General features: G+C 38.9%; 1 protein-coding gene across 1 annotated transcript; it reads left to right on the forward strand.

Moving 5' to 3' along the window:
* The first annotated feature begins 16499 nt into the window (after nt 1–16499).
* Nucleotides 16500–20294, forward strand: LOC115782309 (kunitz-type serine protease inhibitor bitisilin-3). The gene is made up of 6 exons (XM_030732419.1): nt 16500–16594; nt 17668–17859; nt 18432–18608; nt 18713–18766; nt 18963–19041; nt 19167–20294. Exons 1-6 carry the CDS (start codon nt 16528–16530, stop codon nt 19255–19257), a joined length of 660 nt encoding a protein of 219 aa, XP_030588279.1. The 5' UTR covers nt 16500–16527; the 3' UTR covers nt 19258–20294.
* Nucleotides 20295–21390: the final 1096 nt, after the last annotated feature.

Genomic DNA, 21390 nt, shown 5'->3' on the forward strand with positions numbered 1-21390 from the left:
CAGAAACCAATGTTTGAGTCATACATTTAATTCAAGCGAACAGGAATAAAATATGTTGCCAAGGAACCAAATTTTATACATTTTATGATTTTTATGCATGAAAATTAAACATTTTGAAAAATGTCATAAAAATAAATTATCTTGTTATGTCCATCCATCCGGAGCAGGTCACCAGTCTACTGCAGGACTAAGAGAGAAAGATGACTAGTCACACTCAAATTCACACCCATGGCCAATTTAGAATCCCCAATTAGCGAATCCCCGAAACCCCAATCACGTCTTTGGACTGTAGGAGGAAAAAAAAAATAGAAGAAATAGAGTTTTTTCTAGAGTATTTCACAAAATGCCATGAGACTGGACTGCTCATGTTCAGTAGTAATTACTGTGAACTGAGATCCAAATTTTTCTTATAGTCTGAATACTGATTGAGTGTGAATGCTGAAAGACTGGATATTGAGATCCCAATCTTTATTGAGATGCTGACTCAGCATTCACAGAACTGAGTCTTTAGTTTAGGGACAGTTGCAAACCAAAAATCCCACTAGATCTTGTAAAGATGTTTATTAGTGCAAATGCTGATTCAGGGTGTTGGCTATTCATTTGAGTTTTTTTTTTTTTTTTTTTAAACGTTTTTAAAACCACAAAGCCAAAATCAAGTCTTACATAAACTCTATATTGCCAAAAGTATTCACTCACCCATCCAAATCATTGAATTCAGGTGTTCCAGTCACTTCTGTGGCCACATACTTAAAATCGAGCACCAAGGCATGCAGACTGCATGTAGGATTATGGTGTGGGGTTGTTTTTCAAGAGTTGAGCTTAGCCCCTTAGTTCCAGTGAAAGGAACTCTTAATGCTTCAGCATACCAAGACATTTTGGACAATTTCATGCTCCCAACTTTGTGGGAACAGTTTAGGGATGGCCTCTTCCTGTTCCAACATGACTGCTCACCAATGCACAAAGCAAGGTCCATAAAGACATGGATGAGCCAATTTGGTGTGGAAGAACTTGGCTGGCCTGCACAGAGTCCTGACCTCAACCTGACAGAACACCTTTGGGATGAATTACAGTGGAGACTGTGAGCCAGACCTTCTCATCCGACCTCACAAATGCGCTTCTGGAAGAATGGTAAAAAATTCCCAGAAACAAACTCCTAAACCATGTTGAAAGCCTTCCCAGAAGAACAGATATAGCTGCAAAGGGTGGGCCGACATAATATTAAACTCTATGGATTAAGAATGGGATGTCATTCAATTTCATATGCATGTGAAGGCAAACAAGTGAATGCTTTTGGTAATATTGTGTACTTGAAGTATATGAGCTTATATTCAGTATTTTACCAACTCAATTTTTTTTTAAATTAGATTTTTTCTAGCATAGATTGTAAAGATATTCAGCTAATTTCCAACATTGACACTTTCAGTATTATATTTGAATATATTCATGTTCCTACAGCTTTCTGTATTATTATTCTGCTCAGTTAGGTGGAAACCGTATGCAATTATACTTTTCTACAGTTGTTTTATTTACCCATGCAATATCTATAAGTTGTTTGTTTGTTTTTTATCAAATGGAAATTAAACTTTGACACTTTTCATTTCTTTAGGTACAACTTCAGCTTTCAACAGTTCAGCAGCGTGGCTTATAGGAGAATAATTCAAGGCATTTAGTGCACTGCACGCCAAAATGATTCAGCGTTCGCATTTTCAGCGGAAATATCTTCTCTTGTTAAATCTGACAGGAGGATTACTATCAAGTAATATCAAGATGAGGTCTCACTTGACCACAAGCTGCCAGCACCACAGTGAACATTACTTTTTTTGCATTACTTTTTTTTTTAAGTTGCAGCTATTTGAAACATTGCAAACAGCTCAAATATCACAACCACACAAACTGCTCTGTGCAATTTGGCATACAATGCAGTAGTCAGCTATAGTTGTATACAGCTACCGTTGTTGCAGTTTCAAGGTAGAAAAAAAAGACATCGGTGTATGATAAGTTCACTCTCAGCTATGTAGAAAGATGTAAGACAGAGGACAGGAAGAAAACACGAGGTTCTCTTTAAAGATAAGACATGCTCGATAAACTGGAAATTTAAATCTCATGTGATGTTTGAGTTCATGTTAGACTTTTTTTTTTTTTTTAATCAAACAGATGATCTGTATGTTTTGTGTTGCTGAAGTTATGCTCTTATTTTATATCGTGGAATGTCTTTAACAAATTGCATGATAATAATTTGTTGTTCAAAGGTTATGATGGACAGTAAATGCAGACTAAAAAGGTTTTGCAGTATTTTGGTAGCCGTTTGCAGTTTGGGTCCTGGGTATCAGCAAAGGTACCAGAGAGATAGACACAGAACTGAACGAATTCTGAACTGAAATTTCTGCAACAGCAAATGTGGTAATAGAAGCATAACATCCATCCATCCATCCATCCATCCATCCATCCATCCATCCATCCATCCATCCATCCATCCATCCATCCATCCATTTTCTTCCGCTTATCCGGGGCCAGGTCACGGGGGCAGGAGCCTAAGCAGAGAAGCCCAGGCTTCCCTCTCCCTAGCCACCTCCTCCAGCTCATCCGGAGGGACCCCAAGGCGTTCCCAGGCCAGCCCAGAGATATAATCTCCCCAGCTTGTCCTGGGTCTACCACGGGGCCTCCTCCCAGTGGGACATGCCCGGAACACCTCACCCAAGAGGCGGCCAGGAGGCATCCTAATCAGATGCCCGAGCCACCTCAACTGGCTCCTTTCGATGTGGAGGAGCTGCGGCTCTACTCTGAGCCCCTCCCGAATGGCCGCACTCCTCACCTTATCTCTAAGGGAAATCGAGAGCTTCGCTTTTAGACTAAGCTCCCTCTTCACCACGACAGACTGGTGCAGCGTCCGCATCACTGCAGAAGCAGCCCCGATCCGTCTGTCGATCTCCTGCTCCCTTCTCCCATCACTCGTGAACAAGACCCCGAGATACTTGAACTCCTCCACTTGGGGCAAGAACTTGTTCCTGAGCCGGAGAGGGCACTCCACCCTTTTCCGGCTGAGGACCATGGCCTCAGACTTAGAAGTGCTGATTCTCATGCCAGCCGCTTCACACTCGGCTGCGAACCGTTCCACTGCGAGCTGGAGACCACCCCCTGATGAAGCCAACAGGAGCCAACATCATCTGCAAAGAGCAGAGATGAGACTCTGAGGCCACCAAGGAAGAAGCCTTCCGCCACCTGGCTACGCCTAGAAATTCTGTCCATAAAAATTATGAACAGAATCAGTGACAAAGGGCAGCCCTGACGGAGTCCAACACCCACAGGAAACTAATCCGACTTATTACCGGCTAATCGGACCAAGCTCTCACTGCGGTTGTACAGAGACTGAATGGCCCACAACAACGAAGCATAACATCCCAGAGAAAAGCTTTTTATTTGTGGGCAAAGCCAGTTTTTCTTTAAATGCACATTTTTTTTTTTTTGTACATGCATTTTTTATGTCCCATTGACCATTAGAAGGAAAATTAAAAGACATTGCTTTGAAGTAAATGCCTAAATGTGTTTCACTATGGCTGCTGACTAACATGACTTGCTTCTGTTAGTCTAATCAATTTGATCTTTTTTAGTAACATTTGCCAGAATGCATAGAGTCATTTCCCCATTAGACTGGAACTTGGGGTTCCTCCACCTGCCACTTCCCTCTTTAACCCTTGTCTCAAAGGATTGAAATTTTGGTTTCCAGCAACTGTTGTTATGCCATTTTTTTCACAAGGAATTACAAAATGTATGTTAGAAACATAGGCAGCACAGTGGTGTGGTGGTTAGCACTGCTGCCCCATGCACAGCTAGAAGCTCTATGTTTAAATCCACATTGTCCTGGGCCTTTCTGTGTTTGCAGAAAGTTTGCCTGTGTTCTCCCTGTGTTCTCCAGGCACTCTGGTTTCCTCCCACAGTCCAAAGAAATGTTACTCTTACTCAGTTACTCTAATTTGCCTATAGATGTGAACAGTTGTCTGTGTTAGACCTGCAACAGGCTGGCGACATGCACAGGGTGTACCCTGCCTTTCGCCTGGGATAGGCTCCACAAGAAACTGCTCACACAATACAGACAATATCTACCCCATGATTGGTAAAATAAGTTGGGCACTTAGAGTAAACAAACAAACAAACAACAACAACAGCAACAAAAATGAACAATTCATTGTTTAACCATTAACCCTTTGGTGTTATTATGCAAAATGTAATGTCATGTGACTTCAAAGAAATTAGATGTAGCAAGGAAGTAGGACACTTTTTTACACACATGCTAAAATGCATCCTAACTGGCTAAAACTGGCTGATGAAGTTGTCTGATAATGAGAGAGACTTTCTTGAGTTATATGCTTCAGTGTAACTTTGATAAAAAAAAATAAAATAATAAAAAAAAAATTCCCTTTTATGTGTTACACATAAAGCAAACTACCCTAAAACCTGTCTATGCTAATTTGTGCGTTTATTTAATTGATTTAAACATCAGTTATCAGTGTGTTTCTCTGTCTGTGGCAGTGCAAATCATGAGAGTGAAAAATATGTGATATGAAATGCATTTAATTTATTTATTTTCATGGAATATCACTATACAGGGCCATAGAAAATCTGCCCCCTTCTTGATTTTTTTTTTCTTTTTTCTTTTGCATATTTGCAAAAATTGCATATTTTAAATTTGTTTTTTGGAACCATTCAGAGGTGGACTTTCTTCTGTTTCCCATCACTGTCCTGGTGCATAACTTAAGTGAGGTTGAGCTTCAGGGCACCAACCGATGGCCGGCCATTCTCCTTTAGGATTTTCTGGTTCCATCAATTACAGCAGGTCACCCACTTCCTGAAGCAGCAAAGCAGCCCCCAACCATTACACTACCACCACCATGTTTGACACTTGGTATGATGCTCTTTTTATGAAATGCTGTTAGTTTTATTCCAAATGTAGACAAGTGAGGCCTGCAGTTCTTTAGATGTTGGTCTGGGTTCTTTTGTGACCTCTGGGATGAGCCGTTAATGTGCTCTTGGACAAATTTTGGCAGGCCAGCCACTCCTGGGAAGGTTCACCACTGTTCCAACCATGATGCATGATGGTTCACTGTGGTTCACTGGAGTCCCAAAGGCTTAGAAATATAACCCTTTGTAACCCTTTCCAGACTGACTTGTTTCTCATCTTTTTCTTTAGATCGTGGCATACAGTATTGCCTGTTTTAATTTGTCAGACATGTCAAAAAATGTCCTGGCTTTTGTAGGCCAGTCTGTGTAGGTTTCTGGTCTGGTGCAGGTGGCCACAGCAACACAACACAGTAGTGACAATACATTAGTTTGTTTTTTTCAACCATTCAAAAACAGCAATATTTTTATATGCTTCTGGGTTTTGAGTGGTGTATTGATCATTTTATATCTGGCTATGACCTAATGTAACAAAAGGGAACCGCTCTATACAGTAAAAGTAATAAAACAATGGCCCTGCCATTACCTTTGGTTTCAACTAAAGGTGTCATCAAGACAAAAAACTTCCAAAGGGCAGTAACTGCAGATTACAATATTCTCTCACTCTGTGAAAGACATCACAAAGACCAGCAGCACGATGAAGCTTCAGTTTCTGGCAATTGTCTTTTCAGCTTTCAAAATCAGCCATTCAAACACTCCAGGTATATAAAAATGTTTTCTTTTGAAATTATAGTTAATTTAAAACCATTACCACCAACCTGCTTTTTTTGTTGTTGTTGTTATTGAATTGTGTATTGCTGCTATTTTAAACATAGGTGATTGATGTCTTTTGGTTTTCTGTGAGGGTCATGTTTAAGCTTAAATCTAAGATGACGTGATTGTATTTTATCTTTTTAACTGACTTCATATTCATCTTATGAATTGCAAGTGAATAATGAGTATATTTCACTTTGAGCATTGCTGTTTACTGCCCATTTAATCTTCTGGAAATGTTATTTACATACTCCTAACAACTCTGCAAAGCTGACTGGATGATTTCATCCTCTGTAATTCCAAACTTTGAACTAATGAGATCATTTCTGTCTGAGCCTGTTAGCTGTAGCATGATGAGCTGAAAATATCCCAACCTATAGCTTAATCTCACTGCAGCAGAAAATAATTGGGTGAGCCCAGGTTTTCAGCACCCATGTGGTAATAGCAGATTATTTAGAAAAAATATTATTTAGAAATGTTGTTTCCCTGCAATAAGAACATTTGATTTAACTACAGTGAAATCTATAAAGGGTAGGAGGCAGAAAATGAGGTTAGTTGCATCCTGTATCTGTTCATGATTTCATGAACAGATTATGGGCCAGTGCTACTTCTGATTATTATGAAATACATAATTTGCTTAAAACCAAAATATCACAATCCATTTTCTCTTATGTAAGCGTCTTACAGTACATGATTTCTCATCCAACAGATTTCTGTCAATTACCTCCTGATGAAGGTCATGGCTCAAACTTCAAATTTGCAGTGAATTATGATTCCACAAAAGATCAGTGCACTCCTTTCATATACAAAGGTGAAGGAGGAAATGCCAACCATTTTGAAAATGAGAGAGAGTGCATGAGAAACTGTTCACCCAATGCAGAGAATATCTACCCTATGGATGGTAAGATTTAGAGTGACAACAAACCAAATTAATAATTTATTACATTTAACCGCTAACCCTCAGTTAGTGAAATGCAAAATGTAGTGTCGCGGGTCTTCAACAACTGCCAAAAGTAGATGTAGCAAGAATAAAAATGTGCTCTACTTCCTTGTTTTCTGAGGAGTTTTGAGCGTGAATTGGCTGATGAGGACGAAGGAATGAAGCATTCAAACTGAGCACTAGACATAGGCTACCAAGTGTTTGATAGGGCAGGACTAATACTTTTTTTTGCTTCGGCACATTCCTGCAAACAACAAATTCTAAAACTCAAGATTTAAAACAATTTAACTAAACATTAAAAACAATTGATATGACTACTTTGATGATGATGATGATGATGGTAATGATGTTTTCTCTACACAGCATCTAAAGCTTGCCTCCTAAAAAAGGCTGAAGGTGAATGCCAGGGCAGGTTTTTGAGGTACTACTATGATTCCAGTTATGAAAAATGCAAAAGGTTTCCTTGGACTGGATGCGTTGGAAATGGAAACAGATTTTACAACTTTAACAGCTGCAACTCCACCTGTGCTGGTGTCCAAAGTGAACATACACCTCTCTCTCTTTTGCTGTGATAACTATATACAGTATGTTAATATTTCAATAAGTTGCTACATGGTTTAGAAATTATGATAATAAGTGATAATGCTATCAAAAACAAAGCATATGTTTTTTGGATTTATGATGATCTTGAGGGGGATGAGCCGGACACTTCTTATTTTAAAAGTGAGAGTGTAAGAGTCTTTCCAAGGTGAGTTTGCTTTAGTCTGACCTTACTGTAGATTGCTTTATTGTCACTGAAAGTTCAGCGAAATTTCCATTGCAGCTTCCGTTAAAAAAAAAGACATATATACACTATACATAAACAGAAACAATAGTAAACAATACACAATAAGTTAGAATAAAAAAATGATGGCTCTGACAGCTTTGGGGAAGAAAATGTTCTTCAGTCTGTTGGTGGAAGTCCATATGCTCCTGTACCGCTTTCCTGATGGAAGTGGTGCAAACAGTCTGTGGCCTGGATGGCTGGGATCCGTGACGATGGCTCTGGCTCTCTTTTTGGCCTGGCTTGCATATATAGAATCAAGGTCTGGGAGGGGGCAGCCCACAATGCCCTGTGCTGTTCTTACCACCCGGGCCAGTTGTTTCCTCTCCAGTGCCATGCAACTGCCATACCACACTGTCACATTAAGGCAGAGCATGCTTTCAATTGTGGCCTGGTAGAAATTCAGGAGCAACTGAGATGAGAGTCCAGCCCTTTTCAGTTTCCTGAGGAAGAAGAGCCTTTGTTGTGCCTTCTTCACCAGGTGGGATGAGTTGGTAGACCAGGAGAGGTCAGTTTTGGTGTGGAGGCCCAGGAACTTGATGTTCTCCACACGCTCCACTGTCTCTCCATCAATGAGGAGTTGGGTGTGGTCCATCTTCCTGGACCTCCTAAAGTCCACAATGACCTCCTTGGTCTTTCCTGTGTTCAGCACAAGATTATTGGCTGAACACCACTGGGTGAGCTGCTGGATCTCCTCTCTGTAGTGGGTCTCATTGTTGTCTGAAATGAGACCCACTACTGTGGTGTCATCTGCGTACTTCACCACTGTGTTTGTGGGGTGGGTGGCAACACAGTCGTGTGTGAACAGGGTGAAGAGGGCTGGACTGAGCACACAACCCTGCGGCGTGCCTGTGTTAAGGACCAGAGGGGACGATGTTGCCTCATTTATTCTCACCACCTGAGACCTGTTGGTGAGGAAGTCTCTGATCCAGTGACACAGTGACACAGGCAGACCCTCCTCACATAGTTTCAGCGCCAGCTTGCCTGGGATGACGGTGTTAAATGCTGAGTTGAAGTCTATAAATAGCATCCTGACGTAGGTGTTGGGATGCTGCAGGTGGGTCAGGGCTGTGTGCAGGGTGATGGAGACAGCATCCTCTGTTGACCGTTTGCCTCTGTAGGCGAACTGAAGGCTGTCCAGGTCTGCGGGGATGGAGTCTCTAATATACCTTAGAAGGATCCGCTCGAAGCACTTCATGATTACCGGGGTCAAAGAAACGGGCCGGTAATTATTCAGGCAGGTGATGGACGTCTTCTTCGGTACCGGTATGATAATGGAGGACTTGAGGCACTCAGGAACCATGGCTAGCCGCAGGGACAGATTGAAAATGTCCAGGAACACTCCTGATAGCTGGTCAGCACACATTCTCGAAGTCCGGCCTGACACCTTGTCTGGTCCTGAAGCCTTGCGTGTGTTGATCCTCCTCAGGGTGGACAAGGGGCTGGTTCTGCTCCTCCAGCTGGGGGAGATGCATAGCCTCTCTGCTGCCCAACCTGTCAAAGCATGCAAAGAAGCTGTTTAAGGTGTCAGGCAAGGTGGGGTCGTGGCTGGCCAGAATCAGAATCAGAATCAGAATCAGAATCAGAAGGTTTTTATTGCCATATGGGTGAACAGGTTCACAGCATTAGGAAATTGCTGCGGTACTTCGTGCTTACAGAAAAAACAAATATGTATAAAAACTATAAGACAATATACAAGTATACAAATTGCAAATATACAGAGATATTAGAGCTATAACTATAACACAATATTACAAAATTACAAAATATACAGTGCAGAGACTAATTAAAAGATAAAAGAATGTAAACTATATTCCACTAATATGTACATCAGTGCAATCAGACAGGTGCATAGACATAGGGTCATCAGCGTTTGTGGAGGGTGGTGGTAGCAGCCAGTTGACTGCTATTTTTATAATCTGTCAGTTTCCTGATGCCCCTCCACATATTCCAAGGGTTGTTGCCATTGAAGTGTTCTTCAATGTGCTGCTTGCTTAATTTCTTTCTTCAGTTCTGATTGGGCACTGATAAGCCAGCCTATCTATAGGCAGTATCCCAGGCTTTCAGTAGGGACCGTACTGTGCTGTTCAGCCATGGTTTCTGGTCGGGAAACTCTTTGATGGCATTGACAGGGAGAACATCATCAGTGCAGAACTGAATATAAGACAGTACGGTTTTTAGAGGTGAAACAATCTGTCTTTTTATTTAGTATCTACCCTATTTACACAAACCCTTTTTCTGTTAAACTGCTGTCTTTTCTAACAGCCACAATCTGTGGAGTTTTGCTTGCACTCATTAGGTAATGTCCACTTTCCAATAATTATTTTTAAAATTTGTTTTACCTTCTTTAGGCCCTTAGTCTACTCGATAATTCAGGACAAATGGAGAGAAGTGGCACAGAGCATTACCTGAAGAGGAACATGTTGTTTTTAACAGTTTGAGCTTAGACAATAACTTTCTATATTAACTAAATGATAGTGGCCACTGATTCATTGTTTAATGTTGATTTTTGCATTTTGCTCAATCGTCTTTACATAAATAAAGTGATTTATTTTATTGTATTGTTTTCCTGAACACTTTTTACTTTTAAAAAGTATGTAATTACAGTTTTGATATTGAATTAGTTATTGAATTGTTTTTTCCTCTTGCCTTTTGTGAAAGTAAACTCAAGATTTTCTGGGGTTTTTTTGTTTGTTTGTTTTTTTAATTTCACACCTAGTGAGTTGTGTGTTTCAGAAATTCTGGACACCTGTCACTCAGGAACATAAAACAGAAAAATAACAGTACTTAATAATTTTGGGTTGTCATACTTGTGCCTGAACAACTTATAATCGTTTCTGTGTTTCTAAAATATGCTATACACTAATTAAAAAGTGTTCTTTTAGTTTTTTTGTGCAGTGTATAACTGCATCATCAACTGGTGATTAGCTAAAAACTGTCTGAAGTCTGAAGGCATGTGCCAATTCAAAAATCACCACATATATTTAGAACTGTTTTTGCACAGTGATACCTTGTGTAGTCTGCTATGTTTTCTTACTCAATATATATAAATCTTGTAATATTTTGTCATAGTGCTTGATTATGTATTATATTTGTATTTAGGTTACACGCAACATCAAGAAAAATCAAACCTTTCAAATTAAAGACAGAAAGTAACTAAAGAAAGCAGAAAGACAATGCGACAGACTTGAACATGAAACATGCAGACAGACAGACAGTGATGACAAAGCACTGAAAGACAAAAACAGAGACGAGCCAAAAGGAGGAACAGAATGGAAATGCAAAGGGGAACTAACTAAATACAAACCTAAGATTAAAACCACAAGCGGTGATATAGGGCCCTCGCACTCCGAGCGCGTCGACCTGTGGCGCGCGTCGACCCGTGCCACACTCAGAGGTTTTGTGATTGTGATGGTGTACAGAAGGTCTCTAGAAAGTTGAATTCTTTTATAGGAAAAGATATCTTTTGCTCTCAGCATAGACACAATGGAATATTCGGGGGTGTGGTCACGGCTCCAGCATGCAAAATAGGGCATGGGTCTGATTGACTGTTTTGATCAGGATGATGTCAAGAATGTTGAAACACATTTTCATACATTTCCGAGAAACTAAGTTTGTGGATGCAATACAAAATTTCATTTGCTTCTGTAGGGGGCGCTCTTGCAGCTATAGCCTTGAATTCATAGTTATGGGTTCAGAGTGGCTGTGTACATGAGTGATTACTTTTCAGGCAGACTGGGCAAAGCATGTACGAACACGTGCCCAAACAATTTTGGTCGTGATTGAGAAAAATGAAGGCCAATTTCAATGGCCTGGTGTGACAACACCGTTTAATATTTTGTCAAGATTTCCACAATATTTGATGGGCTCCTTGTCTAGATGATGTGCAGCAAATTTGGTCTCACTGTGTAAAATGCCCTAGGAGGAGTTCATTCAAATAGCAGGCCTGAAAATGGCAAAAATTGACACCTTCAATTGAAGATGGCGGACTTCCTGTAGGGTTGGGAGTATGGGTCCAAGAGACTTTTTTGTACGTCTTAGGATGTTACATGAGTGTGCACAATTTCAGAGCTGTAGATAAAATGTAGCTCTGGGGCTAGCTAAAAAACATGCTATTTTATGATATTTCAAGCTCCCACTAGGTGGCGCTGTAACGTTTATGGACTTTATGCATATCAATGTGTTCAGGGCACGTGGCTTATTAAACTACTGAAGTTTGAGGCAGATTGGGCAATGTGTCTTTGAGTTACAGCCCTTTATGTCTTGATGGTGAAACATCAAAATTTGCCCTCCCGCCAGGGTCACGCCCTTTGGCAAAAGCTCACGGTTTTGAAAACAGTGTAAGCCCAACTCCTTAAGGCTTTCCAGGGCAAATTTGAGATGATTCTGCTCTACCACTGTGGAGCTGGACCTCAAAGTGTAAAACATGACATTTCCTGTTACCACTAGGTGGCGCTGCGACTGTTATTAAATATTGTCATATGTATGTATTCAGGACCGGATGCGTATCCTACTGAGAAAGTTTGATCCAGATTGGATTATGTAGGTATGAATTAGAGCCAATCAAAATTTCATGGCGAATGATCAAAATTCAGGGGGGCATAAGGGCCACGCCCCCGTGTCAAAAACTCACCATTTTTTAAATGTAGATTCCCCTTGGTGTGTAGATGAAACACACCAAATCTGAAGTTGATAACTTCTAAAACCTTTGAGTTATTAGAGAAAGTCTGAAGGGTGCAAATCGCCAAATTTGAATGTTTGAGTCAAAATGGCCGACTTCCTGTTGGGTTTAGAGCATGGCTCCAAGAGGATTTTTTGTGCTTTGCATGTTTGAGTCAAAATGGCTGACTTCCTGTTGGGTTTAGAGCATGGCTCCAAGAGGATTTTTTGTGCGTATGGATGTGATACATATGTGTAGTTAGTTTCATAAATGTACGTGAAACACAGCGGTGGGGCTCGACTTTAGGGGGCGCTACTGAGGCATTTTGGCGGGCCCTTGCCTGAGGCCATTAAAATACTTAAATTTTCACCAGGTGTGATGCATGTGCAAAGTTTCATGAGTTTTTGAATATGATAAAGCCCCCCAAAAGGCACTTCTTTTGCCTGAATAAAAAAAATAAAATAAAAATAATAATAAACAGAGCAAAAACAATAGGGCCTTCGCACAGTTCGTGCTCGGGCCCTAATTATCAGTAACTCAAATTAAGACATAACGTGCAAATAATAAGGCAAGAATAATAAGACTTGTAAACAGAAAGGAACAAAAACTATGTGAAAAGGATTCAAACTAGATGTCACAAATACATGTAAAATTCAAACTAGAAAGAATCCTAAACTTCAAGACCCGGAGACTATGACAGGAATAGCATGAACACTGAAGACTAAGGATAAGAGGAGGCCTAGAAAGCAGTAGAAGGCAGTTTGCAGGTTTTTTTTTTTGTCATTTCAGTTGACCACTTTGTATTACAGCAATGAATAAATATCTAACAATAAATTAGTATATGTCGTGTTTTTGTATCTATGGACTGATGTTTTTGTTTTTCATTGTACTTCCATTACATACAATTGTTGTCATCGTCCTGGGCCGGTGGCCCAGTGTTTTGAGTTTCTTTTGGTTAGCTCTGTTTTGTTGTTCTTTTTGGATTGTGTTTCTTAGTGTTTCCTATATAGTTGTCTCAATTTGTTTCTTTGTGTATTATCTGATCCCCTTTGTCAAGTTTTCTGTGTTAGGTCTGCGTGTGTTATGTTGTTCACTTCCTGTTTTATTTTGGTAGTCTTGTGCTTCTTGTGTGTCGTGTTCAGTTTTGCTTCCTGTATTAAATTCATTCATTTCACCTGTTTTGCTTCGCTGTTTCCACTCACCCCTCGTTCCCTCTGTGTTGTTTAGTTCTTTGTTTGGGTTCTTGTCAGTTTTACGTCTAGGTTGACGGCTGCTGTGTGTTTTGTTTCGAAGTTTCGAGTTTTCAAGTTTCGAGTTTAATGTTTTGAGTTTCTTTGTGTAGCTGGCTCCTCACCAGCGTGGTTGTGTAAAAGTATTATCAGTATAATCTACGCACCAAATCTGCTCTTGCTGTGCCCTGCACTGAGGTCCTCCCTGCACCAGCCGTGACAGTTGTGTTCAAATGTTTGTATAAACTCATCATGGGCAATATGCCAATGCAATGTCGTGGTAATTTTATTCTTTTAATGGTTTTTTCCATGACTTTTAAGCCTAATCCACAAATTTCCAATAAGGTTGAGATCAGGGCTTTGGGAAGGCCATTCTAGAAGCTCAATGGACTATTTCTAAACAACTGCAGATTCCAGGATCATCAGTTTGAACAATCGTACGTAAAGACAAGTTACTCAGATGTGTTGTTTGCCAAAGTCTGGAAGAAGACCCAAACTGCCAGTTATGTTTTATTCAACTTCCACTGTATTTTGTGTGCTTTTGCAGTGTTTTTCTATTTACTGGGGTTTTCTTAAGTTGCAGTACGTTTGACCTCTCAGGGTCATCGTCATGAACTGAACACTTGTGGGCTACGCTTAAAAGCTGGGTCTCTGCCAGGAAACCCAACAATTTAAATGAACTCTACCAATTCTGCCACAAGGAGTGGTTAAATATGCAGCCAGAAAGCTTATTGATGGCTACCAAAAGCATGCAGTCGAGGTGTCACAAATACATGTAATACTATATATACTATTTCAGGACAACAACAACAACAACAACAAAAAAACAGGTCACCAAAAAGAGAAAAGGGAAACTTATTTCCACACACTTTTATGCATTTGAACATCTGACATGGCTTCAAAAACCCAAAACATGCCTGAACGCTTTTGTTGGTGTTTTGAATTTATTAAATCAGTATTTATTTAATGGTCAGTAAGACAAAAGTATATCATAACTGTGCTTGTTGTTTTGGTGGAAAGAATCCATTTTGTGAAGAAAGAATATGACCTTAAGTGTTGGGTTTCATTTTGAGAGATGTGTGAAGTTGAGAACGTGTAATTTCCTGTCAGATTGTGCGCTGAGAAACTGAGCCACAGCAGTTTCTGGAAATTGTTTAAACTAGGGTGGGACTTTAATGCATTAATTTCGATTAATTAATTACGGGGAAAATGATGAATTAAAAATTTTAACGCATTTTAATCGCACTTTGCACTGTGGAACGTTTCTCAGTGAACGAATTCCAGGCATACAGATTATATCGACGCACAATATCAAAAATTCAGGGGCCGCATCCTTCGAAGGACCCGGCCCACGTAGACGGGTCCTTCGCAGCCCACAAAGACCACAAAGGCCGGAAGTGAGCAGCTAGCCTTCATATCAGCTGCCCTCACCTCTGCGTAGCTCATGTCGCCTAGCAACCGTGAGTGCGAAGCACAGCTGTGTAAAAGCAGCTGTTAAACGGAGAACGAACTTTTTCTCCTTTTTGTGGTTTAATTTTAAGTCTTTAATTCAAAATAAGCTGTTAAAACAAGCATAACACATTTCAACATCAAGGAATACAGCTGAGCTAATGATTAATTTCCAACTATAACAAGTGAGACATTAATGTTGAATAAAACTATCCAGTTATGATGCTTAACTTTAATTTCAGGAGTTTGCTTATCACTTCCACACTTTGTTGGTCTGTGTAGTAGACTGGTGGGAAAATAAACAAAATTTTGAAGTTTAAGCTTATGTAAACTGATTCATTCAACAACCAAACTTAAATTAATATTTCTCATGTTAAATATTTAAATGTGACTAAAATGCGATTCATTTTAATCAATTAATTACAAAGCTCCTAATTAATTAGATTAATTTTTTTAATCGAGTCCCACCCCTAGTTTAAACCTTTGGAAAAACTGTAAACTTTATAGGCTTATTTACCAAATGGGATCAGACCCAGAGGAGCATCAAAAGCCAGAGATCCATTATCCTAAAATTACAAATACAAATATTAGATAAATTAATAGCCAATACTGCAACTAAAGTGAGATTTTTATGGTTTTTTGTTTTCCTTATTAGAACAGGTGTAAATGCATATAAGTACTGTAAATGCATCAAAAGTGTCAATCTGTGAAGAGGTACACCCAGCTGGTACCAGGCTGGACCCCCTTATTGCCTTCAGAACTGCCTTATTTCATCGTGGCACAGATTTAACAAGGTGCTGAATTCCTCAGAAATTTCAGTCATATTGCATTGACAGATTTGTCAGGTGCACATTCATGGTGTGAAACATTTCAAAGGTGCTCTGTTGGACTGAGAGCTGGTGACTGTGTCCTCGTTATCCTTCTGGAAGGAGCCATAAGAAAATGGGTACACTGTGGTCATAAAGGGATGGACGTGGTCGGCAACAATACTCAGGTAGGCTGTGGTGTTTAAACCATGCTCATTTGGCCCAAACTGTCCCAAGAAAATATCCTCCACACAAGTCCTTACCTAACAGGAATGGCACCTGATGTGGTCTTCTGTTGCTGTCGCCCTTCTGCTTCAAGGTTTGATGTGTTATGTGTTCAGAGATGCTCTTCTGCATACCTTAGGTGTTATGAATGGTTATTTGAGTTAGTTTTTCTTTCCTATCAGCTCAGAGCAGTCTGGCCATTCTCCTCTGACCCCTGACCTCTGACATCAACAAGGCATTTTCATCCAGAGAACTGCTGATCACTGGATATTTTTGTTTTGGACCTTTCTCTGTTAACCAGTCATTGGCTGATTAGATGTTTGCGTTAACAAGCAGTTGAACAGGTGTGCCTAATAAAAGGGCCAGTGAGTGTATATGTGTCGGTTTCTGCTGTCACAGCAACACAACCTAGTGGTGGCAATAAATGAGCTTTTTAAAAACACAACAGCAGTATTTTTACATGTTTTTGGGTATTGGGTAGTATGTAGATCTCTCTGTGAGCTAATATAACAAATAAGTACTGCTCTATACAATAAAAGTAATAAAGCACTAGCACTACCTTTTGTATCAGTTCAAGGTGTCACCATTAGAGAAACGTTGGTCCAAAGGGCAGTAATGATCACCCACTCCCACTGTAGTTTACAACCTACTCTCACTCCATGAAAGACCGCACAACGACAAGCAGCAAGATGAAGCACCTTCTGTTTTTGGGGATTGTCTGTTCAGCTTTCCAAATCAGCCATTCAAGCATTCCAGGTATGTAAAAAATTATAATTAATTTAAAACAGTAACCAAGAACCTCTTTAGACCTGAGGTTTAACTTTCATTGTTGGCCAGGCCTTCAGCTCATGGGCTCATCCTTAGTGAAAAATTACAAAGACTTGAGACTTGTGTTGCTATTTATTTATTTCTAAATATGTACGTGACTGGTGTCTTTAAAAAAAAAAAAAAATTCTCATCACTTTGTTTAACCAAAACAAAATGAATGAGATAAGCTTCACCTTCAGTCCTTCCAGAACAACATGGCGATCATGCTGTCAGTCTTTCTGAGAGGAACTGATGAACTGGCACTACAGCCTGTAGGTGGAATCATGTGCCACGTTCCTTACACCTAATTGCATGTGGTAACGTGGAGGCAAAATATCACTTTAATAAGAAAAAAATATTCATGTTCATTCTGCAAGTCTAACGAGACATAAGTCATGTTGTGACTTAGAACTGACTCCAACAATGATTGTTTTTCACTCTGGCTGTTTACCGCCCTGGAAATGTTATTCACATACTTTTAACAACTGTACAAACTACTGAGATCATTTTTGTCTGAGCCTGACTGTTATGGGCATGATGAGCTAAAACTATGTCAGCCCATAACTTCGTCTCACTGCGCCACAGAATAATTGGGAGGGCAAAGCTTTTTAGCACCCAGATGGTAATGGCAGGTTGCATTATTGTATAGTTATTAATTAAATTAGCTTTGTTTGTTTAGTTTCCTGGCAGTATGAAGTGTATTCCTGAAAAGAACCGTTGGAAACCACTTACCTACTGTGAAACCTATGAAGGGCGGGAGAGCTGAAAATATGCCATAAAGGACACTTTTTATTGCCATCATAAAAACAGGGAGTGGGTCTCTGGTGATGAGGCTAGTTAAACATTAGTTACATATCTGTTTAAATACTATATTACATTACAGTATATTATAGAGCAACTTTCTAATAAGCCCCATCGACATTAAATACATGAATTACTTCAAAACCAAAATGTCACCTCAGACTTTTTTTTTTTTTGCATACAAAATGTTCCTTACAGTACGTTTTCTTCTCATCCGACAGATTTCTGTCTATTAGCGGCTGATGAAGGTGATGGCTTAAACTTCAACTTCGCTGTGCATTATGAGGTCGACAAAGATCAGTGCAGTCCTTTCATATACAGAGGTGAAGGAGGAAACGCTAACCGTTTTCAAAATGAAAAAGACTGCTTGAGAAACTGTTCAGCCAATTCAGAAAATGTCTACCCCAAGAATGGTAAGAGGATTTTGTTTTTTAACCACTGAGTCTTAGTTGTAAATATTCAAAAACAATGCAGTTTAATGTTCAAAAGCGTAAAAGTAAATGAAAAAACAAACAAACACAAAACATCTTCTTCCTGACTTTCTGAGGACTTTGGAACATAAACTAGCCCATGGTATTGTTTTATGGCCTAAAGGATCATGATAGATAATCCCAAAACCTCCGTCAATGCAACTGATAGAGAGAGAGGAAGCAAAGCAAAGTGTTCCATATTATCAACAAAAAACCCATCAGTGATAGATTGTATTTTAGTTTTTTTGGACATAAACATTTTAAAGCTTTACTTTTTCAGCATTTTTCCCTCATGCAGCTGCTTCATGTCCTTAGATGTTGTAGGAAGGACACTGAGTATTAGCAATGCGCCACCAAGTGGTGAAAAAGCAAGGCTACATAAAAATGAGTAAATTACTCAGGTGATTTGCCTCGCAGTCATAATCGACCTCTCTCATGAATTCTGTGTTAATGTTGTGAATAAACCTAATCAACCACCATTGCTATGATGTTGTGATGATGTTTCCTCCACACAGCAACCAAAGCTTGCCTCTTTAAAAAGGAGAACGGTGGATGTAATGGCAAATATTTGAGATACTACTACGATTCCGTTAATTACAAATGCAGAAAATTCATTTGGACCGGATGCCTCGGAAATGGAAACAGATTTTTTGACTACCTCAGCTGTAACGCCACCTGTGCTGGCATCCGTGGTGAGCCTCTCTCTTTTGCAGTCATAATTATATATGTTAATATATCAATTTGGTGAAGGTTAACTAATGGGTCAGTGTTAATGGAAAAAAAAAAAAAAAAACAGCAGATGAAGGCGACAGTACGGAGCAGGAGGAAGATGAGCCGGACACTCCGATCGGTCAGTAAACACACTCTAACTTTAAAAGTGATAATACAAACAGAGCAGATCTTTATTGAGCACAATTTATTTTAGTCCAATGTGGTAATTAACATCTGGCATATATTGTTTTCTAACATAAAAATATTGTCTTTTTATTTTGTATTGTATCCATTTACACAAACCTTATCTGTTAAACTGTTGTCCTCTTTAATAGCAATCATCTGTGGAGTTGTGCTTGCAGTCATCGTTGTTGCTCTCATCATTACAGTGACTGTCCTAACAGTAAAGTCAAAGTAAGACCATTTTTGTCTTTAAAAAAAAAAAAAAAGGAAGATCATTGCCTACAGTTAATGTCCATTTTCCAAAAAAAAACAAAAAACAAAAACATATATTTGTCTTATTTATTTATTTTTTTTAGGAAAAAGACTGCAAAGAAGAAGGCCGCTGGGAAAAGTAAAGACCTCCAGTCTGAAGCGCCTCTTCAGGACAGGGGGATTGAAATGGCTTAGGACACTTCAAGAGCAACATGTAGTTTTCCCAGCTTGGCTTTGGGCATAAACTAGTCTGCTAGTTTTGATACTAAACGTATCACAGTGGCAACTTATTAAAATATCTTAAAGTTCGATTTTGATTTATATTACTTACATAAAATAGTCATCACATTGTTGCCATATTTTGTGTTTTGTTTCATCTCTCCTGCATCTATTAATTGATGTATTGTTTTTCAAGCTTTACACTATATTTTTTCGATCACTTATCCTATTTCAATCTAGTTAGTCATTGTCAAATCAATAGAAAATTGATGTTAAATAATAGTAGTAATAGTTAAATAATCAGTTAGTCACAATTTTAAATATTTTCCCAGCGTAAAGTCAAGCATTAAGTTTTCTTCCACTGCACTGTTGGTAAGACAGAACAAGCAATGTTAATGCAGTAAATTGTGATGGACGTATCTCACAAATTCAGGTATTTTTCAAAGCTCAGTCAATACTGAGGAAAAAAAAAATAATTGTTGCTTTCAACCCTAAAAGTCTTGCACCAATAATTTGGAAAAAATATTCATAAGAACCCAGGCAGTGTTTTACACAAACATTCAAACATAAGCAGGAGACAGGAAACAAGCTCACGTCCCATTTGTTGCCTGAAAGGCTGTTAGTGGTGTGATCTCATAAACATCTTGCAGTTTCCAAAACTGTGTCGTCACCTGGTGATTTGATGAAAAACTGTCTTAAGTCTGAATGCACACGCCAATTTAAAACCCAGCACGTATATTTAGAACCGTCTTTGATGCGATGTTTTGATGTCTTGTGCGCTCTCTGTGGTTATGCTTTCTTACTCAGTATTTGTAACTCTTGTGTAGACAGAAATGAGCTAAACGGTAAAATGTCAAAAGCAACACTTTGCATCTTCTCACATTCACATTTCATTTAGGACTGCTTTATTACATATTGCATTTGGCACATAAAAATTACTCTCAATATCACAGAACATTGAATGCTTTGTTTTATTGAATGTGCTAGCAGTGATGGGTTTTCAATTTTTTTTATTAGTCAGGAAATATAATTGTTCATAAAACACTTTGGTATAAATTGCAAGGTGTTCTTTGTAAGGTGCTTTTGTACTGTTTGACTTGCAGCAGAGTTGAAATGAGGTAAAATTCAACTGTAACATTCCTTAATTGGTTCAATAATGGATGTCATTTATTTAATTTGATGTTCATTTTTGTCCATTATTATTTTCAGAAATAAAAACTGAATATGTACAGCTGCATTACTGACTAGGTTACCAACTAGACATAATGCACAAATCCTCAGAGGCCCCAGTTATTGAGGCACTCCCTAAAGCCACAGGTCCATGCTCTTGCACTGGTTTTTGAAATGTTAGTTTCAGTATTAGTTTTTGTTAGTATGAACCAAAGTTCATACTAACTGGAGAAAGTGATATTTTCATTAAAGCAGGTCTAGGTGTAATTACCTCCACCAAGGAGGTTATGTTTTTGGTAGTGTTTGTGTGCATGTGTCACTTTGTCTATAAACACAATAGATCAAAAAGTTTTGAATGAATTCTGATAAAACTTTTAGGGTGTAGAGTGGGGTCATGTTAACAATCCATTAAGATTTGGCTTACCCCCACCACATTCTTCAAGGTCAACTTCATGATTTATCAGTTGAAATTTGACAAAAATTTGGATTTATAATTTAGAAACTATTATGCTTACAAGTGTAATGTGTATTATCAACATATAGAAATTATAAAGATTTAAAATATCATGTGATATTTGACCTCTGACCTCTCCTTCAAGGTCAATAGATTGATCTGAAGGTCAAAGTGATAATAATGCTATAAAGAGCTATTTAAATCTATGTATTCTTACTGCAATTGTTTGTGTTGACAACATATAGGCATTTTTACTGCACTACAAACTTCTTAAAGTACATTTAAAAAGAACAAAAAAACCAAAATGAAAATACAATGCTACTCTCATAAAAGTGAATACTGCCCAGAGAGTGAGCTGCCTTGGCGTAGGTTTGCACTCTGAGTGCTTCTTGATTTAATACTGTCAAGTATCAAGATGCTGAAGAAATGCCTGTATTCAGAAACTCTCTCTTTAAATTAGCTTTCAGGACTTTGATAAGGCTTTG

The sequence above is a fragment of the Archocentrus centrarchus genome, chromosome 6, assembly GCF_007364275.1.
Source record: "Archocentrus centrarchus isolate MPI-CPG fArcCen1 chromosome 6, fArcCen1, whole genome shotgun sequence".
Taxonomy (NCBI): Eukaryota; Metazoa; Chordata; class Actinopteri; order Cichliformes; family Cichlidae; genus Archocentrus; species Archocentrus centrarchus.